We start from the raw sequence: 25148 nt of genomic DNA, 5'->3' as shown, positions 1-25148 counted from the left end.
TTCTGCAAACCTCATTTCTTCTGTTGTCACACAAACACAGATTCCTGTTTCTTTGGAGACAATGCTCTGTGTGCTCAAGTTGGCAATTTTTCCTCCAGTATTTCTGCATACTTATCAGATCCCTTCAGTTCAAGGCTTAAAAATGTACAATTGATTCATCAAACAGTAAATAACAAACCATTCAGCAACACTGGCCTCCTTGGAAAGACTGTGACCTGGTCACTGTAACAGAACCATGTCAGTGTACAGAAAGGAGAATCTTACATCCAATTTCACGTAGCAACTGGAATACCTTTCAATGTAATCTCCAGATACCTTTTACAAGTGGGCCTCAGACAATGGAGACTTTCTTTTTGCTACAGGAAATGTACCCTGTAATGTGATATTGCCATATCACAGTTATTATATAAGTCAATTTGTATACTGTTTAAGAGATTGCTATGAAACTAGATAGGAATGATGATGCTTTAGGTGAATAATCACAATCCTATATATTGATAGGGGCCATGAGCAAAAGTTGTCCGTCCACTTACTACAATGATAATACCTAACATTTTTAATGCATTTTATTGTTTGTCAAACATTTTAAATGTTGTCTTCTTTGTTCTTTACAATATCCTTGTGGAGCAAGAGCTATTCTCATTTTACAGATAAAGAAACTATAGATGAGAGAGGTTAAGTTAATAGATCAATCAAATTTATTAGTTGTTGATTTTGTGCCAAGCAGGGCAGAGCGCCAGGCCTGGAGTGAGGATCACTATACAACAACAGTACTACAAAAGGGCCAGCCATTGTTCTAAGCGCTGGGGAATACAAATAAGAAAAAGTCCTTGTCCTCAAGGAACTTACAATCTAGTAGGGGAGAGAACATCCAAAAGGAAAGCACTAGAATAAAGGAATTGGGAACCATTTCCTCTAGAAGGTGGGATTTTAGTGGGAACATAAAAGAAGTCAGGAGGTCAGCAGGAGTCAGTCAGAGGAGGGAAAGCCAGTGGCTTAGCCAGGGTCACTGAGTCAGAACTCAAAACAACAGTGATCAAAGCCAGCCTAATCCATCAGTTCTGTATTAGGCAATGGGCTTCAGCTTTTGGTAGCACATTTTAGAGAGGCCGCATTAGATGACAGAGTCCTGAACTGTGCATCAACATCAACCGACTTCCACTCTTACCCTGGGAAATGTCCCAGACTGCTTTGTCCCTATTTCCTCTGAAAATAGCACACAACCTCAGTGGCATCTATCTTGCCCAGCGGCTATAAAACCACTCTGGCTTCAAGGTCCACTTCTTATTAGGCCACCAGGGCAAGTCCGTTTTTTGTAACCTTTCTCCACTGAAAACAAAACGGCAAAAAAAAATTCCTACTCACAGTTCTAAAGGAGAGACAACATGCAAACAAGATACAGACAGGAGGAACTGGAAGTCATCTGAGAGGGAGCCAGAGCTGGAGGAGGGCTGCAAAGGCTTCTAAAGCAGGTGGCCTTGGAGGAAGACCAGGGAACAGGAAGAGCCTTCCAGGAAGTGAAAGGCATGGATTGGTTTGTGGGAAAAACAAACGGGCCAACGTAGTTGGGGCATTTAAAATTTTTAAGCTTTAAAATATTTAATTTGCTAGAAAACAAATCCAACACATAATTTAAATTGTTTTCAAAATTCAATATAATGAAAAAAGTGTTTGGACTACTTTTATAAATCAATGAGGCCAATGTAGCAGAAATCGCACTGACTGCAGTCAACAGAAATGGGATTTATCTTGTTTTTATTATTTACTAATAAATAATGGTAATCTTGGGTATGTCGTTTTACTCAGTTTCCTCATTTTAACAAATCGAGAGTTTGGACTACATAACCTCTGATGTCTCTTCCTAGTTCTCCTATGGTTCCATTCGTTATTTTCACATTCCCTGGTTTGGGAGTCAATGGAGACTGCTGCAAAGCTCTCCCGTCTGCCCCTTTTCCACCTTTCCTTTGGGCGGGAGAACCCAAGAATCAACTGGCCCCACCCCCATGATAGGCCCCGCCCCATACGCTCCGCGTCACGCCATCCCTACGCGCCAGGCAAGTCACGCCCTCTGTCCCACACGTTGTGCTCCGTCCCTTTGCCTGACGCAACCCAGCCGCCCTCGCGCTACGTAGATGCGCCCAGCTCAGCACTGCCTGGTCCCCCTGTCTCCCCTCCCCCTCACCAGGCCCCCCCGCCCAGCTTCGCGTCTCCCTGCCCGACGCGCTCGCTATAATCACGTGACTGCCTCATCCGGGTCCTTTGCGTTCTCTCTCCCTCTCCCAACATGGCGGCTTCAGGTGAGTGAGCGCCGGAGTACCGCGGACGACCGGGCCCCAAAACCCCGCTTTGGGCCCAACCCGCTGGTTCCCTTGGGCTGGGGAGCCGGCGCTGCCGCCGACCTCTGAGGTTTGAGGCTGCGCCTGGCAGGCGGCTCAGCCCTTTCAGGGCCTCCTATCGGGGATGGGGGGAAAGGTGTCCTTCCTTACCCCTCACACCCTTTTTACCCCGTCAGCTCGAGGCTGGAGTGGGGGCGGGGACGGGCTGCGGCGCGAACTGGAGTGGGGAGAGGGCGGAAAGAATTCGCGGGAGGCGCGAGAACCACCCCTCCTGCCCCCATAAGCGCCAGACACCGTGCGCGTGCGGGGAAGGAGGAGTCGGTGGGCGCGCCGCTGGGCGTGCTCCATACTAGGTCTGCGGGGCGCGAGGCCGTTGAGATGGTGGGGACATCGCGGGGAGCGGTTAGAATGCTAGCTCGAGAGCCGGTTGCAGGGGGTGAGGGGGGGAAGAGGGAGCGGCGCGCGTGCGCGGGAAGCGGAGGAGTGGAGGCGGCGACGTTCGCGCACGCGCGCCGGTGCCCAGATGGGGAGCTCTACGCGGTCTGGGTTCCCCTCCTCTTTCCCTTCTTCCCCCCCTTTCTGTCTCTTTTCACCGACTGTCCCTGTCTCTACCATGACCGACCGCGCATGTGCTGGGGGGAGGCGAAAGCTGGAGGGGTGACTCGGAGTTGGTCTGAAGCCCTAGAGTGCAGCGCCCACGTGTGGGGCCAGCACGCGGGCAGAGGCTAGGAAGAGGAAGCTAAGCGGCGGGGTGGGGTTCGGCTTTCCTCCACGCTCCCTTCCTGCACCCATAAGCCTTCATTGCTCTTGTCCTTCTGGGTTCTGGAAGAGTTAAAAGCGCTGTGTGCAATTGAAAGTGGTGTGACAGTATTCATTGGTTTGGTCGCCTCTTTATCTGTGGATAGGTCCACCCTGGCCCAGCAACTACTGCGCCTCTGATCGGCATGTGGCTTTGCACCATTTCCCAGCAGTCTGCTTGCTGGAGTTTTCTGTCACATCTCTTGGTGTGCTTAATCCTCTAGATTAGGAATTTTTAACCCCCAGCTCTGTAATACTGCGTATTCATCTGACAACATATTGAGATAGGAATCTGTAGGTTTCACCTGAGTCAAAAAAAATCAGGTTTCGCCTGATCAAAAAAAGTTAAGCCTTTCTATTGTGGTTCCATTTATCTAGAGTCCGTTTTTTGTTCAGTTCCAAAAAAGTTGTTAAGGAATAAGACATTGGGATTCTGGCTGTTTTTGTGGTATTCATAACATATAAGAATTATTTGTTCCTTTGTGATTAGATACCAAGGGCTTAATAGCTCTTCTTGCACATGTTTTAAACGTTACTGAATTTTACATTATCTATAAATTGCCCTACTGGAAACAAACCATAATTAATAAAGCCTATTGTTGATTTTGAAATGGATAGTGAAAAGGGCATAGGTTATTATTACAACCATTAAGGGCTTTCCCTGTTAAAGCCATTACACTAGCCCATCATTTCTATTAGCTCTTATTGTAAAATTACTAGTTTGAGTTTTACTTATAATTAACCTAATTGAAGGTCAAAAAAAATGCCAGTAATCCCAGAAATTGTTGAGTGTATCTAATTGCTTTGTAAACTATCATTTTACACCCAAAGGAATCTTCCACATCATCCATTCATATGATCCTCAATGATCTTCAATATTGTATCTCCAAAATTCTCTTGTACCCTTATTTTGCAAATGAGGAAACTAATGTCCATTTTGACTGAGATTACTTAATGACTATATATTTCTCTCATATTCTGTTTTGTCTTATCTGTCTTGAGTCCAGATGAATAAGCTTCACAAAGCAGAATGCTATATTCTGGTCCCCAGTCCCTGACAGATGAACTAAGAAAGCTAGGGACAGTTTGCAGCATTTTGGTGCCCACCTGCCTTTTTTGTTGGTGTTTTTGTTTTTTGTTTTTTAAGGAAACTTTAAACTGGTCCTTGTGGAAGTGCTTAAGGATGACTTCACAACCAGTTGTAGCCATTTAGAAACTTAGTGAAACAATACTGTTTTAAATTGTGACCTAGTAATGACCTTCAAGAATTGTGGAAGTATGCTAGGGCAGACTGTTTTATGAAGATCTAGATTCCTCCCGAGCCAAGTAACCAGGACTGTTATTTTCTTGATTGACACCTCAGAAAGACTCTTCTTCAAAATTTGGGCTATTCTTTCTTTAAAATTTTTCTTTGTGATAGATTTATCAGATTTTGTTTATCAGCTGGGCATCTAGGCAGTCCTTTGGTTTTACAGATAAGGAAACTGAGACCTAGAGAGGTTAAGTAACTTGCTTGACTTCATGAATATAGACTGGTAAATAATCAAGGAGATATATATTCAAAAGCCATCTCAAGACCCAGAACAAGTCATTTTACTTATCTTGATCTCAAGACTAAATTCCTGTGATTTTACAAGTTATAAGCTGTGAGCCAGAAATTCTGGATTTAATCTAGTGTTCTTTTAAATCTGCTACTGTTATTTGCTGTGCATGAGGTTCTTTCTATTTTAAGGGTTGCAACATAGTGGTTTGAGACCTGAGTTTCTCTGAAACCTGGAACAGTTGCAAATCTAGCATAAATCACAGGTTTAAAAGATTGCAGAGGAGTTATTTTTTGGTAGCATATTTTACATTATTAAAACCCCTTTAAGGGCTAACGTGTGCCATTCACAAATTGGCTAGGGATAGAAAAACAGAACCAGAACAATTTCTGGCTTAGAGTCTTCTCTTGGGAAAAACCTGTGCACAGATAAGTAGATAAAAGATGCCAAATAACATTTTCTAAAATATCCTAAGCAAGAATAACATCCCCCCAAAAAACCAGGTACTATATCCTTTTTGATTTGGTGTTCAAGGTTTTAGTTTGAAAGCTATCTTGATGTTTTTTTGGCCTAAATTTATCTTAAAAAATTAGAATTGCATATTTAACTATCCTTTCAACTTTTATCTCCCACCACAGTAAGGGGAAAATGAGGAGAAATAAGAATACTATTCTTGCCTGAGGTTACCCTGGTTCTTTTTTCTGCTCTGCTGCACACATAATGTCTGTACGTTTTAAATAGAATATTCTGAAATTTATCAAACATAACCTGTGCAGTTTTCCCTTCCAAAGGCATCCCTTCCAAATTTCTGTTTCTTCTGTCATATAGTTCATAACTTTGGGCCATTGAATTCCTCACCTTTTTATCTGACTCATTCATTCCCTTCATCACTTAATTGGTCCTATTGTCAAGTCTCCCTTTATTTCTGTCCACCTTCCACTTTGCTTTGTCAGTGCAATCCCAATGACCACTGGAGTCAGAAATAAACAAACTGATTAGCTTTACAAAAATCTTTTCATAATCTGGCCCCTTCCTATTTTTTCAGTCTTATGTTTTACTCCTTTCATGTGTTCTACTTAGCTTTCCTGACACTCTCCTGACCCTGCCTTTTTCACTGACTACCCCATATCCTCTCTTTTTTCCACTTGGTGTTTCTCTTCATATTTACGTATGCTTATGTCTTTGTCTCCCATATTAGAATATAAACTGCTTGGGAGTGGAGACTTCCCCCCCCCCCCCCAAAGTCAGAGTAGGTAGGACTTTACTTGTTTATTTTTGATTTAGTATAAGATAATGTTGTATTCCTCAGTAAAAGGAATCATAATATTAATACTTTGCACTTTAATCACTTCTGAAGATCTCAAACCTTTGATATGTAGCATGACGTCACCTGTGTTAAGAACTTGATATATAGTTTGATGCTGACCACATCCATCCTCTCAATTACCCTGAAAAGGAAAAGGAAAAAAAAGTCCTCAATTTCCAGTTGGAGAACTTGGTCACAGAGAGGTCAGGTAACTTAAGAGCAAGGAGTGAAGAAGATCATAAGTATCCTGACTCCAGTTCATAAGACTTAATAGGAAGGTGAAAATAAGCTATCTTACTATTACTATTTTATCCAATTAAGCATACTATGTTAGACTACACATCGGTATAATTTTCTGTACTCATATTTTTAAATGGAGGTCTATATTTTGCATTTATTGAATAATCCTAGGCCCACAGAGTAGTGTTTAAACAGGATTTAATTTCTGACTTTCTTCGCTAGAGGGATGCTAGCTTATTCAGAAAGGCAGATAAGTGGTTGACCTGGCATGGTTGTTAATAGAAACTGATATTTTTTTCATTTGAATCTAAAATTCTAGTGCTTGATTTAGATTAATTTCTTTAAATGATTCTTGCTGAACATGAAGTTCTATGATGCATAACTAAGCCATTTTTGTAGAAAAGGTTGTTTTCATTCATTGATCTTTCCTCTTAAAGTATTTGATTTATTTGTTCCAAGTTTGGTTTTTGTGTTAGGAGGTTTTGTTTTAAGCATGCTAATTTTAGAATTCTGGGATCTATCTTTTCCTGTATAAGTTGACCCTTTGAACTGGCTAGCTGATAAGAAAGGTATACACACACTCTTCTAGATAGCATAATTAACACAGCCCTCAATTTTCACACAAATATGTTGACTCCTATATTGAGGATTTTAAAAATTATTAAGGAAATTACTTAATAGTAAAGTTTCAAAAAACATTTTTTCTCAAAAAAGCCAACTACTTTAATTGTAGATCCTTCAATTATAAATGTGCCTCAATTAGAGCTGTTTATGGAGGCAGTTAAAGTTATAGGCATATTGCAATATATACATATATATTTGTAAAAAATGTTTCTTTTTTTTTTCTAGATGGTTTTAAATATAATAAGCCCATGCCTGATTTATTCAGATCAAGATATATTCGGATTGTCTGGTTTCAAAAAAATATCTATAAAGTGTTTCTTTGTGTGACTATTCTCCCTTCCTCACTTGATTAGAGAATGCTAGCTACCTCAGGGTGCCTCTGCCTTTCATTACAAGTAGACACTTGTTTTGTTGTGCAAAAACTAGTAGATTACTAATGCTAGAGACTATAGTTAACTTAATCAACTCAATTCTCCCTTTGCCACTGGAAACCTATGTCCTGCTCTCCAGATTCTACTCCCTTGTTATGAGGTAACCCAAACTAAAACTTCCTTCCTTAAGTCTCTCCTTTAGAATGCAAATTCCTTTAAAAAATTTTTTTCAATAGTATTTTATTTTTGATGATCCAGATTTTTCTCCTCCTTCTTCCCTTACCTCTTCCCTCCCCAACAGAGCAAGTAATCTGATACAAGTTATACATGTACAATCATTTTTAACATTTTCCATGACAAATCATGTTGTACAAGAAAAATCAGACTAAAAGGGAAAAAACAGATGAAAGCAGACAAAAGGAGAAAATAGCCATGCTTTGATTCATTGTCTAATGGAATTACATTGAACTAATAAATTGTTGAAGAGGTAGGTTCATCACAGTTAATCATCTCAATCTTTTTGTTAGTGTGTATAATGTTCTGTTGATTCTACTTCACTTAGCATCAGTTCATGTAAATCTTTCCAGACTTTTCTGAAATCAACCTGCTGGTCATTTCTTGGAGAACAATGCTATTCCATTGCTAAATATGAATTCCTTAAGAACTAGTACTGTCTGTCTTTAGAATTTGTTTCTCCTGATCTTTGCCAAGACACTTGAAAAAAATGCATTTTCTTTCATTCACTTTCCCAAAATTGGGCACTCGATCTAGACTATTTGTTTTTATAATATCCTAATTGCTTTCTCTACTTTCCAATATATCCTTCACATGGGTCTGGCCACCTCACTCTCCTGCTCAAAAAGCATACCATCCCAGTGGCATTACATTCCCTTTAAGACAAAAACCAATTAAAATTCCATGTTTGACATTTCATGGTCTTCATAATCTGTCCTTCATCTACCTTTCAAGACTGATTACACATTACTCCCTTTTATGTGCTCTTAATTCCATCAAATTGATTTATTTCCTGTCTTCTATATATTATATTTTTTGTTGGTCAACAAGAATCAAAGCCAAAAAAGACAACTTATACTGTTGAGGAGCTTACATTTTGGGAAAGATGCAAACAAATATATACAAGCAAGATATAGAAAAGATAAATTGGAGATAACCAACCACGAAAAGACATTGGAATTACAAAGAATTGGGAAAGGCTTCTTGAAGGTGATGAGAGATGTTAGATAGGACTTCAAAGAGGCTGGGCAACCTGAGAATGAAGAGAGGCAAGGGAGAAGTCAGGGGAAATTCATCAAATCCAGAGATGGAATGTTTTGTTTAAGAAGATTAGTGTCCCTGGATTTCAGATTACATGGAGGGGTAGACTAGAAAGAAAAGGGTTAGATTAAAAAGTTTTGTGTTTTGGGGGGGGTGTTTTTTTTGTTTTTTTGTAAGGAAGGAGTATGTGTGTGGCATGGCCACACTTGGATTTTAAGAAAGCTACTTTGACATCTTAGTGGAAGGCAGAATGGGGAGAAATGAGGCAGGGAGATCAGCTAGCAGATTTTTGGAGTAATATAGGCTATTGAGACACTGTACCAGGATGGGAGAGGTTCTGAAGAGAAAGTTCCAAAGGTAAAATCATAGGCCTTGGCAACAGATTGGATAAGAAATGTAGAATGGCATTTAGGTTACTATCCTGAATGATAAGGAGGATTGGTAGTATTTTTGGCAATAGGTAAATTAAGTGATGAGGGATTGGGAGAGAGATGAGTTCAGTATTGAGCATATTGAATTAAAAATGCATATTATTGCAGTGCTCATGAGGTGATGAGGGTCTTCTCACCAAAGTGGTTGACAATCATGTGAAAGAGGGGATAGGTACAAGAGAACGTTCTCTCAAGATAGCATCACCAGTCTTGGACCACAGATTGGTTATGGGAGCAGGAGTCACCTAATTTGAGAGGTGGGTGACTGGAAGGATGGTGGAACCCTGAACAATAAAGAAGTTGATAAGGGGAAAGTTTGGGAGGGATAATTTTTATTTTGGTCGTGCTGAATTTAAAATGTCCATGGTACATATACAGTTGGAGATGTTCATTGGGCATTGCTTCTTTTTTTTGGCACCATACACACAGTCATCCCTGGGATGTTCTTACTTTTTAGAACCTGTAGCTCTTCAAGGCTCAACTAAAGTTCTCCTTTCTTCAAGAGGTCTTAACCTGTTTATTATTTATTATTCCCTTCTATTCTCTCTCCTCTCTAGCTCTTTGAAATTACTTCATATTTGTTTTGTATGTGTCATGTATGTGTGTGTTAAATATGTCTTATCAGTGAATGTGTTCTATCCCTCCAGTACAATGAAAGCTCCTTAAAGTTAGACTGGCTTTATTTAAGTCTCTTTATTCCAAGAGCCTAGCACATAATAGGTACCTTATGAGTGCTTTCATTGATATATTAAGTTATAAGTATATTTTCAATGGATTAATCTGTTAATATTGGGATCTCATGTGGGTGGGAAGTACCTTCTCTTTTCCATATCCTCTCAGATTTTGCAATAGTTCATCCAATATGGGGAGGGGCTCCTAGATCTCTTGGTTGCTTTTGTGTTTGGGGCCAGGTTATTTACCCTTAGCTATTTAAAAAAAAAAAATTGTGAAGCAGGTCAATTCTAAAGTACCTTCTAACTTGATCTTATGATTCAATTTCAAAACTATATGAGACTGTAAACTATAAGGCTTATATTTATTTGGAAAGTTCTTAGGGTCAAAATTCACTTTCCATTTGTTTAAAAGAGTTAAAGCCTTTTTAGTGTGTGTGTTTATTAAAGTATTAAACTACATAAGTATGTACACAACTTTATTTCAATTGATTGAAGATCAAAAACCAGGAAATGACATTTGTTTATATAAAGTTTTAAAGTTTGTAAATTAGTTTATATATCATCTCATTGGACCCTACCAACAACCCTTTGAAGTGGTTCTTACAAGTGTTATCCATCTTAGTGTCCCTCAAACTTAAGTAGCACAGTGTTTCACACATGTTGTTATTAAATAAATAGGTTGAAAACATATGTGAATTAATATTAATTATTATTGTATCACAGGCTTTATTTCATTTCTCTCTCCCCACCCCCCACCCCCAGGCTGGGGTTAAGTGACTTGCCCAGGGTCACATAGCTAGGAAGTGTTAAGTGTCTGAGATCCGATTTGAACTCAGGTCCTCCAGACTTCAAGGCTGGTGCTCTATCCACTGCTCCACCTAGCTGCCCCCACAGGCTTTATTTCACAATCTGAACAACTGTACAGAATATTTTAAGATCTTTTTTCTGGTATTAAGTGGCATCAGAACATTTAAAAAGTTAAAATTACCAAAATTGACACAAAGACCAAATTTACCACCTCTGAATGATACCTCATATCTGGATTACCAAAAAGTCTCTTTCCCTCTGTCTCATAAAGGATTACTGATCCACTTCTAACCTTCTGACTTGTAGTTTGTTTTTGTTGTTGTTTTTTTTCCCCCACAGCCACTTTAATCTCATTGTATCCAAACCAGAATTCTTTGTATCTTTTCATTCTTCCAGATTTCCTTATTACTGTGGATGACAGAAATTTAAGGCTTGTAATGTATGAGCCAAGAATATATTCTGTTGCTCAAAGTTTTATTTTGCTTCTCTTGCACTTTTGACCTGATCTGCTTGGCTACTACTATGAGTGTTGCTGTGGCTCTGTGGAGCAGTTAGGACTAACAAAGCATATAACAATCTATGACTTTTCATTAGAAAGTTGTCTTGTCTTTTCTCTTAATATGAAACCAGTCCTACTATTGTAGTGATATTAAATTTCCTGCAAGGGAATCTCATATTCAAAGTATTGTACTTATATCCCTCTGGAGGATTTGGGGGCTTCAGTTATGCTATCTTAAAATTTTGTAATAGAAAATTCTCCACAATAGTGCTAGAATTAAAAAGGAAGATTTTCAGAAAGACAGATGCCAAGCTAGAAGGCAAATGGAATCTTTTGACTTTTTCATTATTCTCAACATTTGAGGTTACAGATCTCCTGGATGGATCTCTGTCTAGGTTTATGATTGTTATCGGTTTTCTTTGTTCCTATTCTTTCTCAGTGTCAGGATTTTCCTCTAGGCAGTGGCCACTAACCATGAATGTACCTTAGGGGTCTGTCCATGCCCCTCTCCTTCCAATATTAATTCACCTGGTGACCTCATAAGCTCTCATGGAGCTCATATATCTCCATGAAGAAGATTCTCAGTTTTTTTTTTTTTTGTTTTGTTTTTGTTGTTGTTGTTTTTTTTTTTTTGTTTGTTTGTTTGTTTTTTTGAGGCTAGAGTTAAGTGACTTGCCCAAAGTCACACAGCTAGGAAGTGTTAAGTGTCTGAGACCAGATTTGAACTCTCGTCCTCCTGAATTCAAGGCTGGTGCTCTATCCACTGCACCTAGCCGCCCCCAAGATCAGTTTTATTGATCCACTTCTAACCTTCTGACCGGTAGTTTGTTTTTGTTGTTTTTTTTTCCCCCCACAGCCACTTTAATCTCATTGTATCCAAACCAGAATTCTTTGTATCTTTTCATTCTTCCAGATTTCCTTATTACTGTGGATGACAGAAATTTAAGGCTTGTAATCTAGTGTCAACTCAACTCATTTATACCAACTTTATAGCCATTATGTAAATAAGTCTTATCATTTCTATCTGCACATATTTTCCTTTCTCCAATCACACCTTGGCTTTTAAGATTCCGATTTTGTCAAAAGTTCTTTTCTAGTTGTTTTCCGCTCTGGTATCCCCCTTATAGTTTGTGTCTTTCCAGCTTCCCTCTAAGATTACCTTCCATTTATACTGTATCTTGTAAGTATCTTGTATGTATATAGTTGTTTGCATGTTGTCTCCTACATTAAAATGTAAACTTCTGGAGGACTAGACTTTGAATTCAAAGTCCTTAGCACCAGAGTAACCTTTAATGATGAAGATAAGGAAAAAGAGATTGTATCTTGAGCCAAAATAAAAGTGACATGACTTGCAGTCTAAGTTAAGTAAGGAATACTAGGCAAATGGTTATAAAGGAGGAGTTATTGAACTCAAGAAAAAGATGGAGCAATAAAGATAAAGTTTTCTTCTGTGAAACTATTGGTTTTTTTCTGATCACATCAAGAACACATACTTTAGCTCCTGCCAACATCAGTTTTAGAGCTTATCTTCTCCAATTATCCAGAGATAGCAGTAATAAATATACTTAGTAGAGTAACTGCAGAGTAGGGTTTCATTTCTAGTACCTGAAAGAGATTACTTAGTCAAGAAAAACCTCATGCTTGTTCTAAAATTAAACTTTAATCAGTAATGGTAAGCCTTGATTTTGATGTCAGGTGACCAATATAGAATTTAAAATGAATATTGTGCATTTTACAGCATCCATTAAAACTTCAAAAACTATTATATGGTACAACAGCACTAGACTGAAAATTAAAAATCCTGTGTTTGAATCCAAATTTTTAAAGTGTTTACCCTGTTATCTAAATGTTTTATAGTGACAGGATGTCATGTAGTTTTCTAAAAACAATTGTGCAAGGTATTACGGAAAGGGCATCAAGAAAAGACCAAGAGGAAGATAACTAATCTGGTCAAATCTTTCCATGTGCATGATATTTAACTCTTAACATGCCTTTGTATTACTGCCCTTAGTACTTAAATAGCAATTAGCAGAATCTTAGAATAAATATTAGATCTTAGGGAAGATAAGCTCTTTAAAATTATACTATTAAATCTTTTGAATAAAAAGTTGATTTGAATTGATTCCCTTTAATTTTGGACAGCTAAAAAGAAGAATAAGAAGGGGAAGACCCTCACCTTGACAGACTTCCTTGCTGAGGATGGTGGCACCGGTGGTGGAGGAAGCACCTTTGTGCCCAAACCAGTCAGCTGGGCTGATGAAACTGATGACCTGGAAGGGGATGGTAATTTTCTATTCTTTTTTCTTAATATCATGTAGATAAAAACTGCTCCCTAATCATTTAAATCAGAATTCTTTCTTTCAAGAGTGGGCCTTAAATCATACCTGTTATTTATCAAGCCCAGCACAATGGCAAGTAGCCCAATAAGTGCTGATCAAGTGAAAAATGAACATGGGATGTGAAGTAATTAGATTACAGGTATCTATAATGTAACAGATTCATTTTATAGATTTTCATGCCCATAGAATTGATCAGTTAGGGCATTGATTCTATTAGAGGTAACCTGAAGCTTTGAACGTAAAACAATGTATAATAATCGAATGTATCATAAGTGGAAAGAGCACTGAACTGAGGTATTAAGGAAAGGGCATCAAGAAAAGACAAAAGGAAGATAACCAATCTGGTCCAATCTTTCCATGTTATAGAACTTCTCCACTTTGCCACTGTTGCCTTAATTAAGTCAACTCTTTGGGCTTCAGTTATGCTCACCTGTAAAATAAGGGATTTTTATTAAAAATCCAATAACTTTCTATTACGTAGTATGCCAACTGTGACCAAGGTGTGATATTGCTGCCTTGTTTTATTGTCTTTAGAGTTGGAAGGGACCTTAGAGGTCATCTAGCCCAACCCCCTCATTTTGCAGATGAGGAAATTCAGGCTCTCAGAGAAGTTAAATGACTTGCCGAAGGCCATACAGATAGGAGGTGGTGGAGCCAGGATTCGAACTCGGGTCTTCTGACTCCAAATTCAACACATTATCCACTCTGCCACGATGCCCCTAAATCCCTGGACATGGGAGAAATTATCAGGTATTATAAGGGGCAGGGGAAGTAGTGGTGGTGATAGAGGGTGTAGAATCTTGAAAGTAGAAGGAATCTTTAGAATATATAATAGCTTCACTCTAAGAGAGAAAGACAAGGTTCAGTTGGGTGTAACAAAGAAATCTGCAGTAGAAAACCTCCCAAGTGTTTATTGTCATCATTGTTCCCCCCACCCTTCCCTAACCCTCACCCTGTTTTGTTTTGTTTTATTTTCATTAAACAAATCTGGTGGGAATAGGAAGAATTTTTTCCCTCCCCTTTCTTAGGGAAGATTAACTCATTACTTAGATTTAGTACTAAAAGAAGTATTACAGATGATCCCCTGCTTCATAAGGCTTTATATAGATAGGGAAACTTGAAGCCAAAAGAGAACTTAAATCACTTATTATGGACATAGAGTAATAAGTGTCAGAGCCTGGATTTGAACCAAACCTGGGTTATTTACGCTGCATCCTGAATTCTCTTCCCCCTTTTGCAGTCAACTTTATTGAAAAACCAACCATTCTATCTATAAAGTGAGGAAGGCCACACCTATGGAAGGAGAACTGACTGCAGGGTAATTGACTTGGGCAATGGGCAGTTACTATTAGAGGGCTTAAAACATTCAGTTCTTATTTTAAGAGTACCTATTTACCTTCATAGACTCCCATCATTGAAGAGAAATCTCAAATCATCTATGAAACCTTTCCCCCAACCTGAAACCTGGGGCAGTTCAACAGAATACCTAAAAAATAAAATTATCCAATTCCTACTGAAAGCCCTGCAGTGTTAGCAAACATTCCACTTCTTGAGGCAGTACAGTCTTTTTTTTTTTTTTTTTTTTTAAATTCTTTAATTTTTTAAAATTTTTTCCTTACTCCTTGCTGAAAACTACTCTCTGTAGATTGTCATTTTTAACCAAGAGAAAGAAGTGTATCAGGGTCCAGGATTTTATTGGCCTTTCACTTATGTGACAGTTCTTCAGATGTTTAGACAAATCACCTCAGCCCAAAGCCTACAAAGGCTCCACAGTCTCTTTAGTATTGTTCTTAGTACCTGAAAATTACAAATCAGTGGTCCTCAAACTTTTCAAATAGGGGACTGTTATCAGACTGTTGGAGGGCCGGACTATAAGTAAAAACAAAAGCTCATACTCTTTCTCCGTCCCTCAGCCCATATGCCATAACCTGGCAGGCCGCATAAACGTCCTCAGTGGCATCTGGCCCAACGGCTGTAGTTTGAGAACCCCTGCTATAAATGATACTTTGAAGATTCTATCATTTGGTCCTACTTTATTCTTTCAGTTTTATGTCCACTATTTCTCTGCAAAGTTGAGAGGAGACAAATGATGGGCAGGGGTGAATGTGTGAATTAATCACATGAATCATGATTGTTGCCACCTGAAAAGTCCCATCTAGCTTATCAAAATCTCATCCATCTTTCTAGGGTTAACTCAAGCCTCATCTCTATTCCTCTATTCCTTATTATACTGCATCCTTTGGGCTGATTAGTTTTCTTAACCTGTAGGCTCTGATTTTGAAAATGAAACCACACTTTTTTTTTTTTTTAATTCCATAATGTTGAGGATACTTGATGAATCCTGATTTTTTTTTTTAAAAGATAAATTAGGGGAAATGGACACTTTCCTGCACTTTGTCTTGATTTTTTTAAAGTGGAATATGTTTGAAGAAATTACCTTGAAGAGATATTTTGACCCTATGTTGGACCTAAAGTCTCAAAATTGGAAAAGACCTTAGCAACAGTCTAATTTTTCCTTTTCTTCTTTCACATCCTTAACAAATCCAGTTTCTTCTAGTTTACTAGCATTAATTAAAGCAGAAAACTATATTATTTTGGTAATTTTTAAAAAGCATTTTATGTGCATCATTTCATTTAATCATCACAACAATTTTTAGGGAAATGCCCCAGTCACCCTCATTTTGCAGAGGCGGAAACTTGAGATTTAAAGAGGTTGTATGACTTGGTTGTCACACAGCCAGTGAATATCAGTGATCAGAATACAGTGACCTTTCCTAGTAGAATTAGGAAGCATATTGTCTTTCAGGTTCTTTCTATTGAATTCAAATCTGCATGTGCTTAAGTTTAATCATAGCTTTTTATGTATTTTGAAAGCTGTCCAGACCTGGGATTCTTTTTCGTGTTGAAAAGTTTGGTTTAATATAGTTAAAAATACTATTACCAAAGAAGTAGTCCCTTAAAGTCATGTGCCCTCAAATCAATTAACCTCTTCATTTCTGATTCCTTCACCTTAAAAGGAGAGCAATAACTGGGAAGTCTACTTCATGACATAGTTAGGATTAAATGACACTGTGTAAAATGTATCTTAGAAACTAATGTACCTGATATATAAGATGGGATTTTAAAAAACATAGCAATACTCTTCTTACCATCCATCTTTTGAATATACTTAAGTCTGTCTCATAACCCAGCACTAGATTCTAGGTAAAAAGTCTAATTCAGTGCAGGGTATGAGCAAAATACCTCCTTTGATCTGGATTACTATATGTCACATTTAATGGTTTCATTTGTATTATTTTCACTTAACCTCTGATTTGATTGTTATGTAGTAAATTAACTTTCCCTTTCCCATATTTTTCTCTCAAAATTAGATAAAGTATATCACATTTTTCATCCATTGATTGAATTTTTTTTTTATTCACCCAAGTAGCTGCATAAAAAGGAAGCTTCTAAATGGGGGAGAATTTAATAAAAATTAACCAAAATCTGCCTGGTCAGTATCATTCTTATTGGCAAAGTTAATTTCCCTGCTGTCTTGTGAAGGTAAACCTAGTCCTAAGAAAAAGGTTTGGGCACATCTATGATGAAGCCAAGAATTGGTGAGGTGTGAGGTGGTATAAAGTAGTAAAGAAATACCTCTGTATCTCTGTTTTGGGAACAGGAATAAAAGAGCCTCTCAAGCCATCCTTGTGGAACAATGTTCTCTGATGACCTGTTGAAGCCTTTGCAATATAACAGCATGTCTCAGAATAGTCAGACTGGAGGCTTTTTAAGTATGAGGTTTTATCAGCAGTTTGGGAAAATTTGATTTTATATAATATCTTGAAAGAACTTCACACACTGTAAAGTGTCCATAGAGATCTGTTTCTTAAGATCCCATAGATTTAAGATGGAGGTTGTATGTTGAAAATAGGAATAGGGCACCTCAAATAAGTGGGTCCAAATCATAAAGGATCTTGTAGACTGACTTGATTTATACATTGAATAGCACACTTCAAAACAAATGACAAACCTTCAAAATGATTTTTTTCTTTTTTTCTTTTCTTTTCTTTTCTTTCTTTCTTTCTTTCTTTCTTTTTTTTTTTTAATAACATTTTTGTCATTTTATTTTGGACTCTAGTGATTTTAATGATTAAATTTGGCATTCCTAGATCTGAAAATGTTAATGGGGTGGGAGCTGGGTTTCATCTTTTTGATTCTATGGAAATAACTTTTGTCTTCTAGTTTCCACCACTTGGCACAGTAATGAAGACGACGTGTACAGGGCACCTCCAATTGACCGTTCCATACTGCCCACTGCTCCACGGGCTGCTCGGGAACCCAATATTGATCGGAGCCGTCTTCCCAAGTCGCCACCCTACACTGCTTTTCTAGGGAACCTGCCCTATGATGTGACAGAGGATTCCATCAAGGAGTTCTTTAGAGGATTAAATGTATGTGTTTTGTTGGTTTGTTTTTTGTTTTTTAAAAATGCTTGGTTAGAGTATTTAAATGCTTTCAGTTTCCGACTCAGACTGTGTCCAGTATTGTGGTGCTTGAAAACTCCAAATTCTTTTATTTCATGTGGATTTTAGTGGCTCAGTTGTATTAAGAAATGGATCTTGAACTCTTATTTCACAAGAAGCTATATTAATTTAAATAGTTATCCATCATTGGTTATAAAAATCAGTGGGAAGATGCTCCTCTAGTTCTAAATGGAATGATGCTGTGCACTTAAACTTTAGGAATTGATTAGATTTGTTAGTCAGAATCCAATTTTACTGATTCCATTTTTATGTCTATAAGAGAATAAATTGAATAGAATTGGTAAGATACTATGCTACATAATACATAGATCATTAAGAAGTCTGACTAGATAGAAATACCTATTTTTATACATTAATCTAAATGTTGATGGTCATAGAGAAACTATTCATTTTGTCTTTTCTCTATGCTTTAACTTGTTTAGATTTTAGAGTTTCATGTCAAAAAATAGTTTTTCTTTTGTTTTACAGAGGTACACAGGGTCTCATGATAATTGAGTTAATGGAGCTGGGTATTTGTCCGTAGTTTTTGCTTGACTTTCTGAGGCTTTTGGAAATGCAGAAAAGGGGGAAAACAGTAAATCTGAACATGAGATGGCAGACAAGCACATTCTCTAAAGAAAACACATTGGGTAATGAAAGTCAGTTCTTCCTTTGTTATAATAGGATGCCATTTAAATTCCTGTACTATCATACTTACAGGTGAGTTGTGATTTATTGAGAAAAAACTAGGTGAATAAGTAAATTTTAAAAATTAGGATGTGTGCAAAGCCTAAATAATGTGGGGATTCTTCAGTAATCAATTATCTCCAACCTAACACTAGCCTAAGATAAACCATGGATTCTAAGAAATGTAAGATATAAGTAGGACATATTTCTTAATGAGAAAGATCTGACAGTAGTATCCCATTAAGATAAATATATTGATTTGTGGACAAAAGGAAAATAACTTTTAATTTTCATTTATTTATTAGTTTGTATTGCTGAGACAATTGGGCTTATGTGACTTGCCCAGGGTCACACAGCTAGGAAGTGTTAAGTGTCTGAAACCAGATTTGTTCAGGTCCTCCTGACTTCAGGGCTGGTGCTCTATCCATTGTCACCTAGCTATCCCCAGGAAAATTACTTTACTTCATTTAACTGAAGTAAATGCTAAGCTTTAATACTCAGCACAAAGCAAACTGTCTTGCCTATATATAGTAGGTATGCAGATATTTAAATGAGAGAATTAATTTTTTGAACTAGGTATATTTTTAGTTAAGATTAAGGGATTTTTTTTAATCGGTAATCAACAAGCATTAAGTGCCTCCACTGTCAACCATAGAAGAGAGAATCCTTACCTGAAGCTTAAATTTTAATGGGGAGTTATGCATGTATGAATGCATAACTAGCAGGTAGAGGAATCAGGAAGGATTTTATGAGAAAGTAGATGCTAAATTGAGACTTGAAGAAAAACTGAGAATACAGTTTGTGGGGCTTATAATGAGCACAAAGAAGATAGAGGGTCTGAGGATTAGCAAGAACCAAGTGTGGCTGTACTAGAATGCATGGAGAGAAGTAATCGATAAGAAGGCTAGAAAGATCTGGTGAGACTAGGTTGTAAAGAAGGCTTTGAATGTTAAATAGGTGTTCACTTTGGTCCTGGTGATAAAAAAAGGAATTAGTGTGGAGTTGGGGAGTAGATAGAATTGGGAGTTTTCATTTTTGTTTTTGTATTCCCCAGGACAGTTGCTGATACATGGTGGGTATTTAATAAATAATTTTTGATCTGTTATTAGTTCTGTGAGGGTGTTAGCCAAGCTTATTGAAACAGGGTAAAGAACTATAAGCTTTTTTTTTTTTTTTTTTTTGAACCATATGCTTTTAAATGAAGATGCCTGTTTTGTTTCTTCTAGATCAGTGCAGTACGTTTGCCACGGGAACCCAGCAATCCAGAAAGGTTGAAAGGTTTTGGTTACGCCGAGTTTGAGGACTTGGACTCGCTGCTCAGTGCTTTGAGCCTGAATGAAGAGGTAAGTGTCATTAGAGCTTGTTTGCTGGCAACCTGAGTAAGATGTTCCTGGACACTAGGCACCCTTTCCCTGAGACTGGCAGTGACTATCAAACATGAGGAAAAGGCAGTCCCATAAGTTCAGTTAGTATGGGACTTGTCAGGAGTTGTGGAGGAAACCTGTCTCACCTTAGCAAATCTGTTTTTCCCTCTTCCACATCAGACAGGGTCACTGTCTGTCAGGAAAGACTTTCAGAAATAGTTTTGTTATCCTAGACTGTAAACTAGGCTTGCAAAGTCCTGTTTGACTTGGGGCTGTAGAGAACATATTCCTCAGTTGAATGATTCAATAGAGATTAGCAGGATTTTAGTAAATTGTGTGTATGGAGACATGTATATATATCTTTATGTAGGGATAGATAATATATCTATATTGTGGTATAATCAAAGGGTTCCTAACTAAGAAATATAAAGCTTTATTTTTTGATATAATTATAGACCAAGACATTCTCTTAGCAGTTCTTGAGAGAAGAGCAGCTGAACATATACAGAAAACTTTTTAACTGAATCATAATTAATAAAGACATTTTTATGCAAGTTGGGAGGAAAGAGTGATGTTTGCCCAACTTCATATAAAGAATTGTTTTGTGGAACCAGAATTTGGTTTGTTCTATTTGGTTCAGAACTGGTAGATGGAAGATAGGAAACCAGATTTCAATTCACCATAAGAACAATTTTTCAGTCAATATTGGGTTTGGTTTGATTTTGTTTTTAATAGTTTAGAATACTCTCAATGTAAGTTAGTGAGTTCACTGTCAGGAGATAATTTAAGGAGAAGCCGAGTAATCTTCCCTGTTAAATAAAAGTATAGCGAAAAGTCAGAAACATTAAAGTGAGCCTCATTGATAAGGTTGGAATAGAAAGAAATGCTACAGAGTGAGCTAGAATTAGACAAGTCTTAGAATAGCCTTATTAGTGCTAATAGAACAATTTTTTTTCTCCATGCAAATTTCTCTTCTGAATCAAGGTTGCTCCCTTTGCAATCTCAAACCCACCATGGCCTTTTATATGCATTTTTGCTGTAACACATAGAGTGACATGAGTTTAGAGGTAGAAACTAAGCATGGGTCATAATATGTTTGGGAAGAAATAATAGCTTATAGAGAAGTTACTTGTTAGGGATATATAAAACTTGTAATATTTGCTAATTAACAAGAATGTTGCATGTACAGGAAAAGGAATATTATATGGGTTAATTCTCCTTTATTGCTGAATGCTTGAACTCCTTATTAGCTTTGCCATTAGGAAATTAGCTTAGAAACCCAAAGTTTAGAAATTCTGTCAACTAGATTTTCATTGATTAGTTTTTTCCAATGACAATATTTGATAGGAGTATGTCTCTCAGAACAAAAATTTATTTCTTCTCTGAATTTGTCCCATTTTCAAGTAAGTAATAGAGAACTCTATGATATTATAAGCTTAACCAGAGAATTGTAATATAGTTGTGGGAATCATGGTAGGTATTACCTGAACTTTCATATTATGGCTAGTTCCAGCAGTCAAGGAATCTTTGCTATAAGCCTCTCAGACATACATTCTGGTGTGGAAAGGTGGTTAACATAGTTATGTGCTCTTAGTCTATAGGCAACAGAAGAATACGAGTGGACGTTGCTGATCAAGCACAGGATAAAGGTAAGAGAGCCAATGAAAAAATTCAAGTGTTTGTCAAGTATCTGGAATTCCAACTAAGGCTTTTGTTGATTCCCTGAAAGTTTTAAATAAAGGGATTCTGTTTTATCCAACATGGTAGGCATGGCTGGCCTTGTTTTAAATAACAGTCATCAACTAACTGAATTGGTTTGAAGAATAAATAGATTGACAAGATTTTGGGGAAGAAGGTGCTAGCATTACATTATTAGGTGATGACAGATGTGTTTTGGCAGGCAGGAATGAGGATTTTCTGTGCATCTGGGGCAGGTTGGGTAGAAGGAAATTAGTTCCAGTAAAATCATGATATTACATTTACTATCTCTATCTACTGTTATAGTCAAATGCTTACTATAGAAAGGAAGAGACAGTTATTAAGCACCTTCTATGTGCTAGGCTTTTACAATTACTATCTCATTTAATGCTCACAAGAATTCTAGGAAGTAGATGCTGTTATCCCCATTTTACAGTTGAATAAACTGAGGCAGACAAATTAAGTGATTTACTCAGATTCACAGAACTCTCTAGTAAGAGCCCAAAGTTGAATTTGAACTCAGATCTATTGACTCTAGGCCCATAATAAGAGTTTATGCTTGCTAGACTTTACAGTTCTTCCTAGCATCTCAGAATTTAGTTCAACTGTGCATAAATAAATGGCTCAGGTAGAAATAATGGGGTAGGGGGATGTCATTTGAGCACTGAGAAGCAATTATCTTTTCTTTGTGGACTAGAATAATCTTGATTGTTGATCTTTAGACCGAGATGATCGTTCCTTTGGCCGTGATCGGGATCGAAATCGGGATTCTGACAAAACTGACACAGACTGGAGGGCCCGCCCTGCCACAGACAACTTTGATGACTACCCTCCACGAAGGGGTGATGATAGCTTTGGAGATAGTAAGTTCATATTCTAACAAGTGACCTTTTGCAAATCAGAGACCTATTTAGAAGTATGACCATATCCCATAAGTATTTAAAATTCTGTTAATGCATCCTAACTTCAATGCAGCTTGGGATGGTAAGGATAAAGGATTGTGATTGTATATATATATTTAACTGTGATAATAGCTATGAAGGGGAAAGTCAAGCCTAAAAAAGAGAGGAGTGTAAATTGGCCCTTAAGTTGCCTCATGAACATCAGTTTTGAGAAATATTGCCATAAAGGCTTTTTTAAAAAATGAGTTTCTAGTAGAAGAGATCGTTGATTTTAAATATTTTGCTGTCAACACCATTGATTTCTTTTATAATCCTACATATTTTATTTTGTGTTTAAAAACATTCTGAGGAAACGTCTCCATAGGCTTCATCTGAATTCCTTAATATCTATCATTAAATATGGTTTATTTTAGGCAAAGGTAAAGAAGAAATAGGAATTGAAATTATAAAATGCAAATTGTTTCAAGCAGCTAAGGATGATTTTCTAAGTTATTGACTAGCTTGAGGATTGAGAAAATTTTCATCAAGGAATTATTTCTTGTCTGAAGCCTTGAAATTAGCCCATGGAAAAAGAGAACGGTGTTATCTGGTTATGATCTTTTTGAGGAAAGATGAGTCTATCTGTAATTGAGATTAATCTACTTTATTCTATGTAATCTCTAGATGAATAAATATGGTTTGGGGAATGTCATGATGAAATAAGCAGTCATGACAATGGAATAGCCAAAGTAGTGATTCCCAGAGCCAGAATTTAAATTTAAGTCCTCTGATTTAAAAGGTACTCTTCTACATTAATTTGATTTTTCACTATCCTAAAACACACAAAATTTTCACTTGCGCCTCCTAAAGTTTTATTGGGAAAATTAGTATCAAATTACTAGCAACAAAAATAAAGTTCTGTGTTGTCTTTCCATTCATATTATTGTGCAAACATTTTTAACCAAAAAAAATGCTATTGATAATTTTTTGTTTTTACACATCTTATGAAAAACATTTTATAAAAATTAAATTGTCCATGATTGACAGAAGGGAAAAAATATATTTCTTGACTAGCAGTAGGTTTTTTCTTTTTTTCTTTTTTTTTTTTTTTTTTTTTTTTTAATTATTATATCTTTTTATTTATAAAACATGCATGGGTAATTTTTTCTGCTTACTTTGCTTTGTATTTGTTCATGTGACTGTTTCCATGTTTCTGTATTCATTGTGTTCATCATTTCTTATAAAGCATATTTGATTACATTTGAGAATCACGATTTGTTTGACTAACTGAAAGGCATCCATCCACTTTTTCATTTCTTTACTATGATGAATAGTGTTCCTGTGAATATTTTAGTGTACATAGAGACTCTTCCTTTTTTGTCAGTGACTCACTTGGGGGTATGTGCCTATCAATGAAATCTCTAGGCCAAAGGGTTTTCACTTACATACGTACATACATACATACATACATACATATTCGTTAATTTATTTGGAATAGTTCCAAATTGCTTTCTATAATAATTAAAGCATCAAATGTTCTTGTCAATCAATATCTAAACAAGTTTAATGTATGTAGCGTGAAATTTCGGGGGGGGGGAGAGGAAGAAAAAAGGGAAGAAGAGGGAAAATCTGCAAATTCAATCAATAAAAAGTCTGAAATGTGCACAATATAAAATTCATGGACTCTCCAACTATGGAAAGGAAAAGGAGATATCTCACATCTCTTTTCTTTGCAAGTCCATAATTGTTCTTACCTTGTTAACATTTGATTTAAATTTTTTACTAATGGTTCTTTTCCAGCTAAATAAATATAATCTTTTATTATCTTGGATCTTTTTTATATATCACATTCACCATTTCTTATAGCACAGTAGTATTCCATTATGTTCATTTACTATATTTAATTCCTTAAATAATAAGAATCTACTTTGTTCTAATTCTCTACTGTCATAAAAAAAAATACTGCTATAAATATTTTTATACAGGTGGATTTTTGATTTTCCCCCCCCTGATGCTCAGGTTAAGTGACTTGCCCAGGGTCACACAGCTAGGAAGTGTTAAGTGTCTGAGACCAGATTTGAACTCGGGTCCTCCTGAATTCAGGGCTGGTGCTCTATCCACTGCACCACCTAGCTGCCCCATATTTTAATTGATAATTTAATTTTTCCAAGATAATTTTCAACATTTTTTGAAAGATTTTGAGCTCCAAATTTGCTTTTCTTCCTCATTCTTTCCCTTACCCTTCCTTCCCAGATAGCAAGCAATCTGATATAGGTTATATTTTCCCCCAACCCCAGACAGCAAGCAACATGATATAAATTACACATGTGCAGTCATTGTAAATTTATTTCTAGATCAGTCATGTTGTGAAAGAAAAATCAGAATAGAAAGGGAAAACTATAAGATAGTGGGGGGAAAAGCAAATTTTAAAAGGTGAAAATAGTGTGCTTCGATCTGCATTCAATCCTCCATAGTTCTTTCTCTGGTTGCAGGGGGCATTTTCCAGACCAAGTCTATTGGGATTGTCTTGGATTGCCATATTGCTGAGAAGAGCTGAATCTATCATAGTTGATCATCATATAATCTTGCTTTTGCTGTGTACTGTGTTTTGGTTCTGCTTACTTCACTCAGCATTAATTCATGTAAGGTTTTTCTGAAATCAACCTGCTTGTCATTTCTTACAGAATAATAATATTTCAGTATGTTCACATACCATAACTTATTCAACTATTCCCTAATTGATGGGCATCTACTCAATTTCCAATTCCTTAA

At 36.9% G+C, this 25148-nt stretch overlaps 1 protein-coding gene across 4 annotated transcripts in view; it reads left to right on the top strand.

Moving 5' to 3' along the window:
• The first annotated feature begins 2097 nt into the window (after positions 1-2097).
• EIF4B (eukaryotic translation initiation factor 4B) overlaps positions 2098-25148 on the top strand; it is a 37058-nt gene continuing 14007 nt past the window's right edge. For 2 of the 4 annotated variants that reach the window (XM_074270286.1, XM_074270285.1), the window contains exons 1-6: positions 2098-2297; positions 13045-13185; positions 17466-17674; positions 19660-19776; positions 21392-21446; positions 22218-22358. In XM_074270286.1, coding sequence (XP_074126387.1) covers positions 2285-2297; positions 13045-13185; positions 17466-17674; positions 19660-19776; positions 21392-21446; positions 22218-22358 — 676 coding nt within the window. In that variant the 5' untranslated portion in view covers positions 2098-2284. Of the gene's footprint in view, positions 2298-13044; positions 13186-13775; positions 13992-17465; positions 17675-19659; positions 19777-21391; positions 21447-22217; positions 22359-25148 lie in introns of those variants that run through there. The other 2 variants (XM_074270289.1, XM_074270288.1) reach the window with 1 other exon arrangement.

This window comes from Sminthopsis crassicaudata, chromosome 5, assembly GCF_048593235.1.
Source record: "Sminthopsis crassicaudata isolate SCR6 chromosome 5, ASM4859323v1, whole genome shotgun sequence".
Lineage (NCBI taxonomy): Eukaryota > Metazoa > Chordata > Mammalia > Dasyuromorphia > Dasyuridae > Sminthopsis > Sminthopsis crassicaudata.
This window is presented reverse-complemented; position numbering and strand designations above follow the sequence as displayed.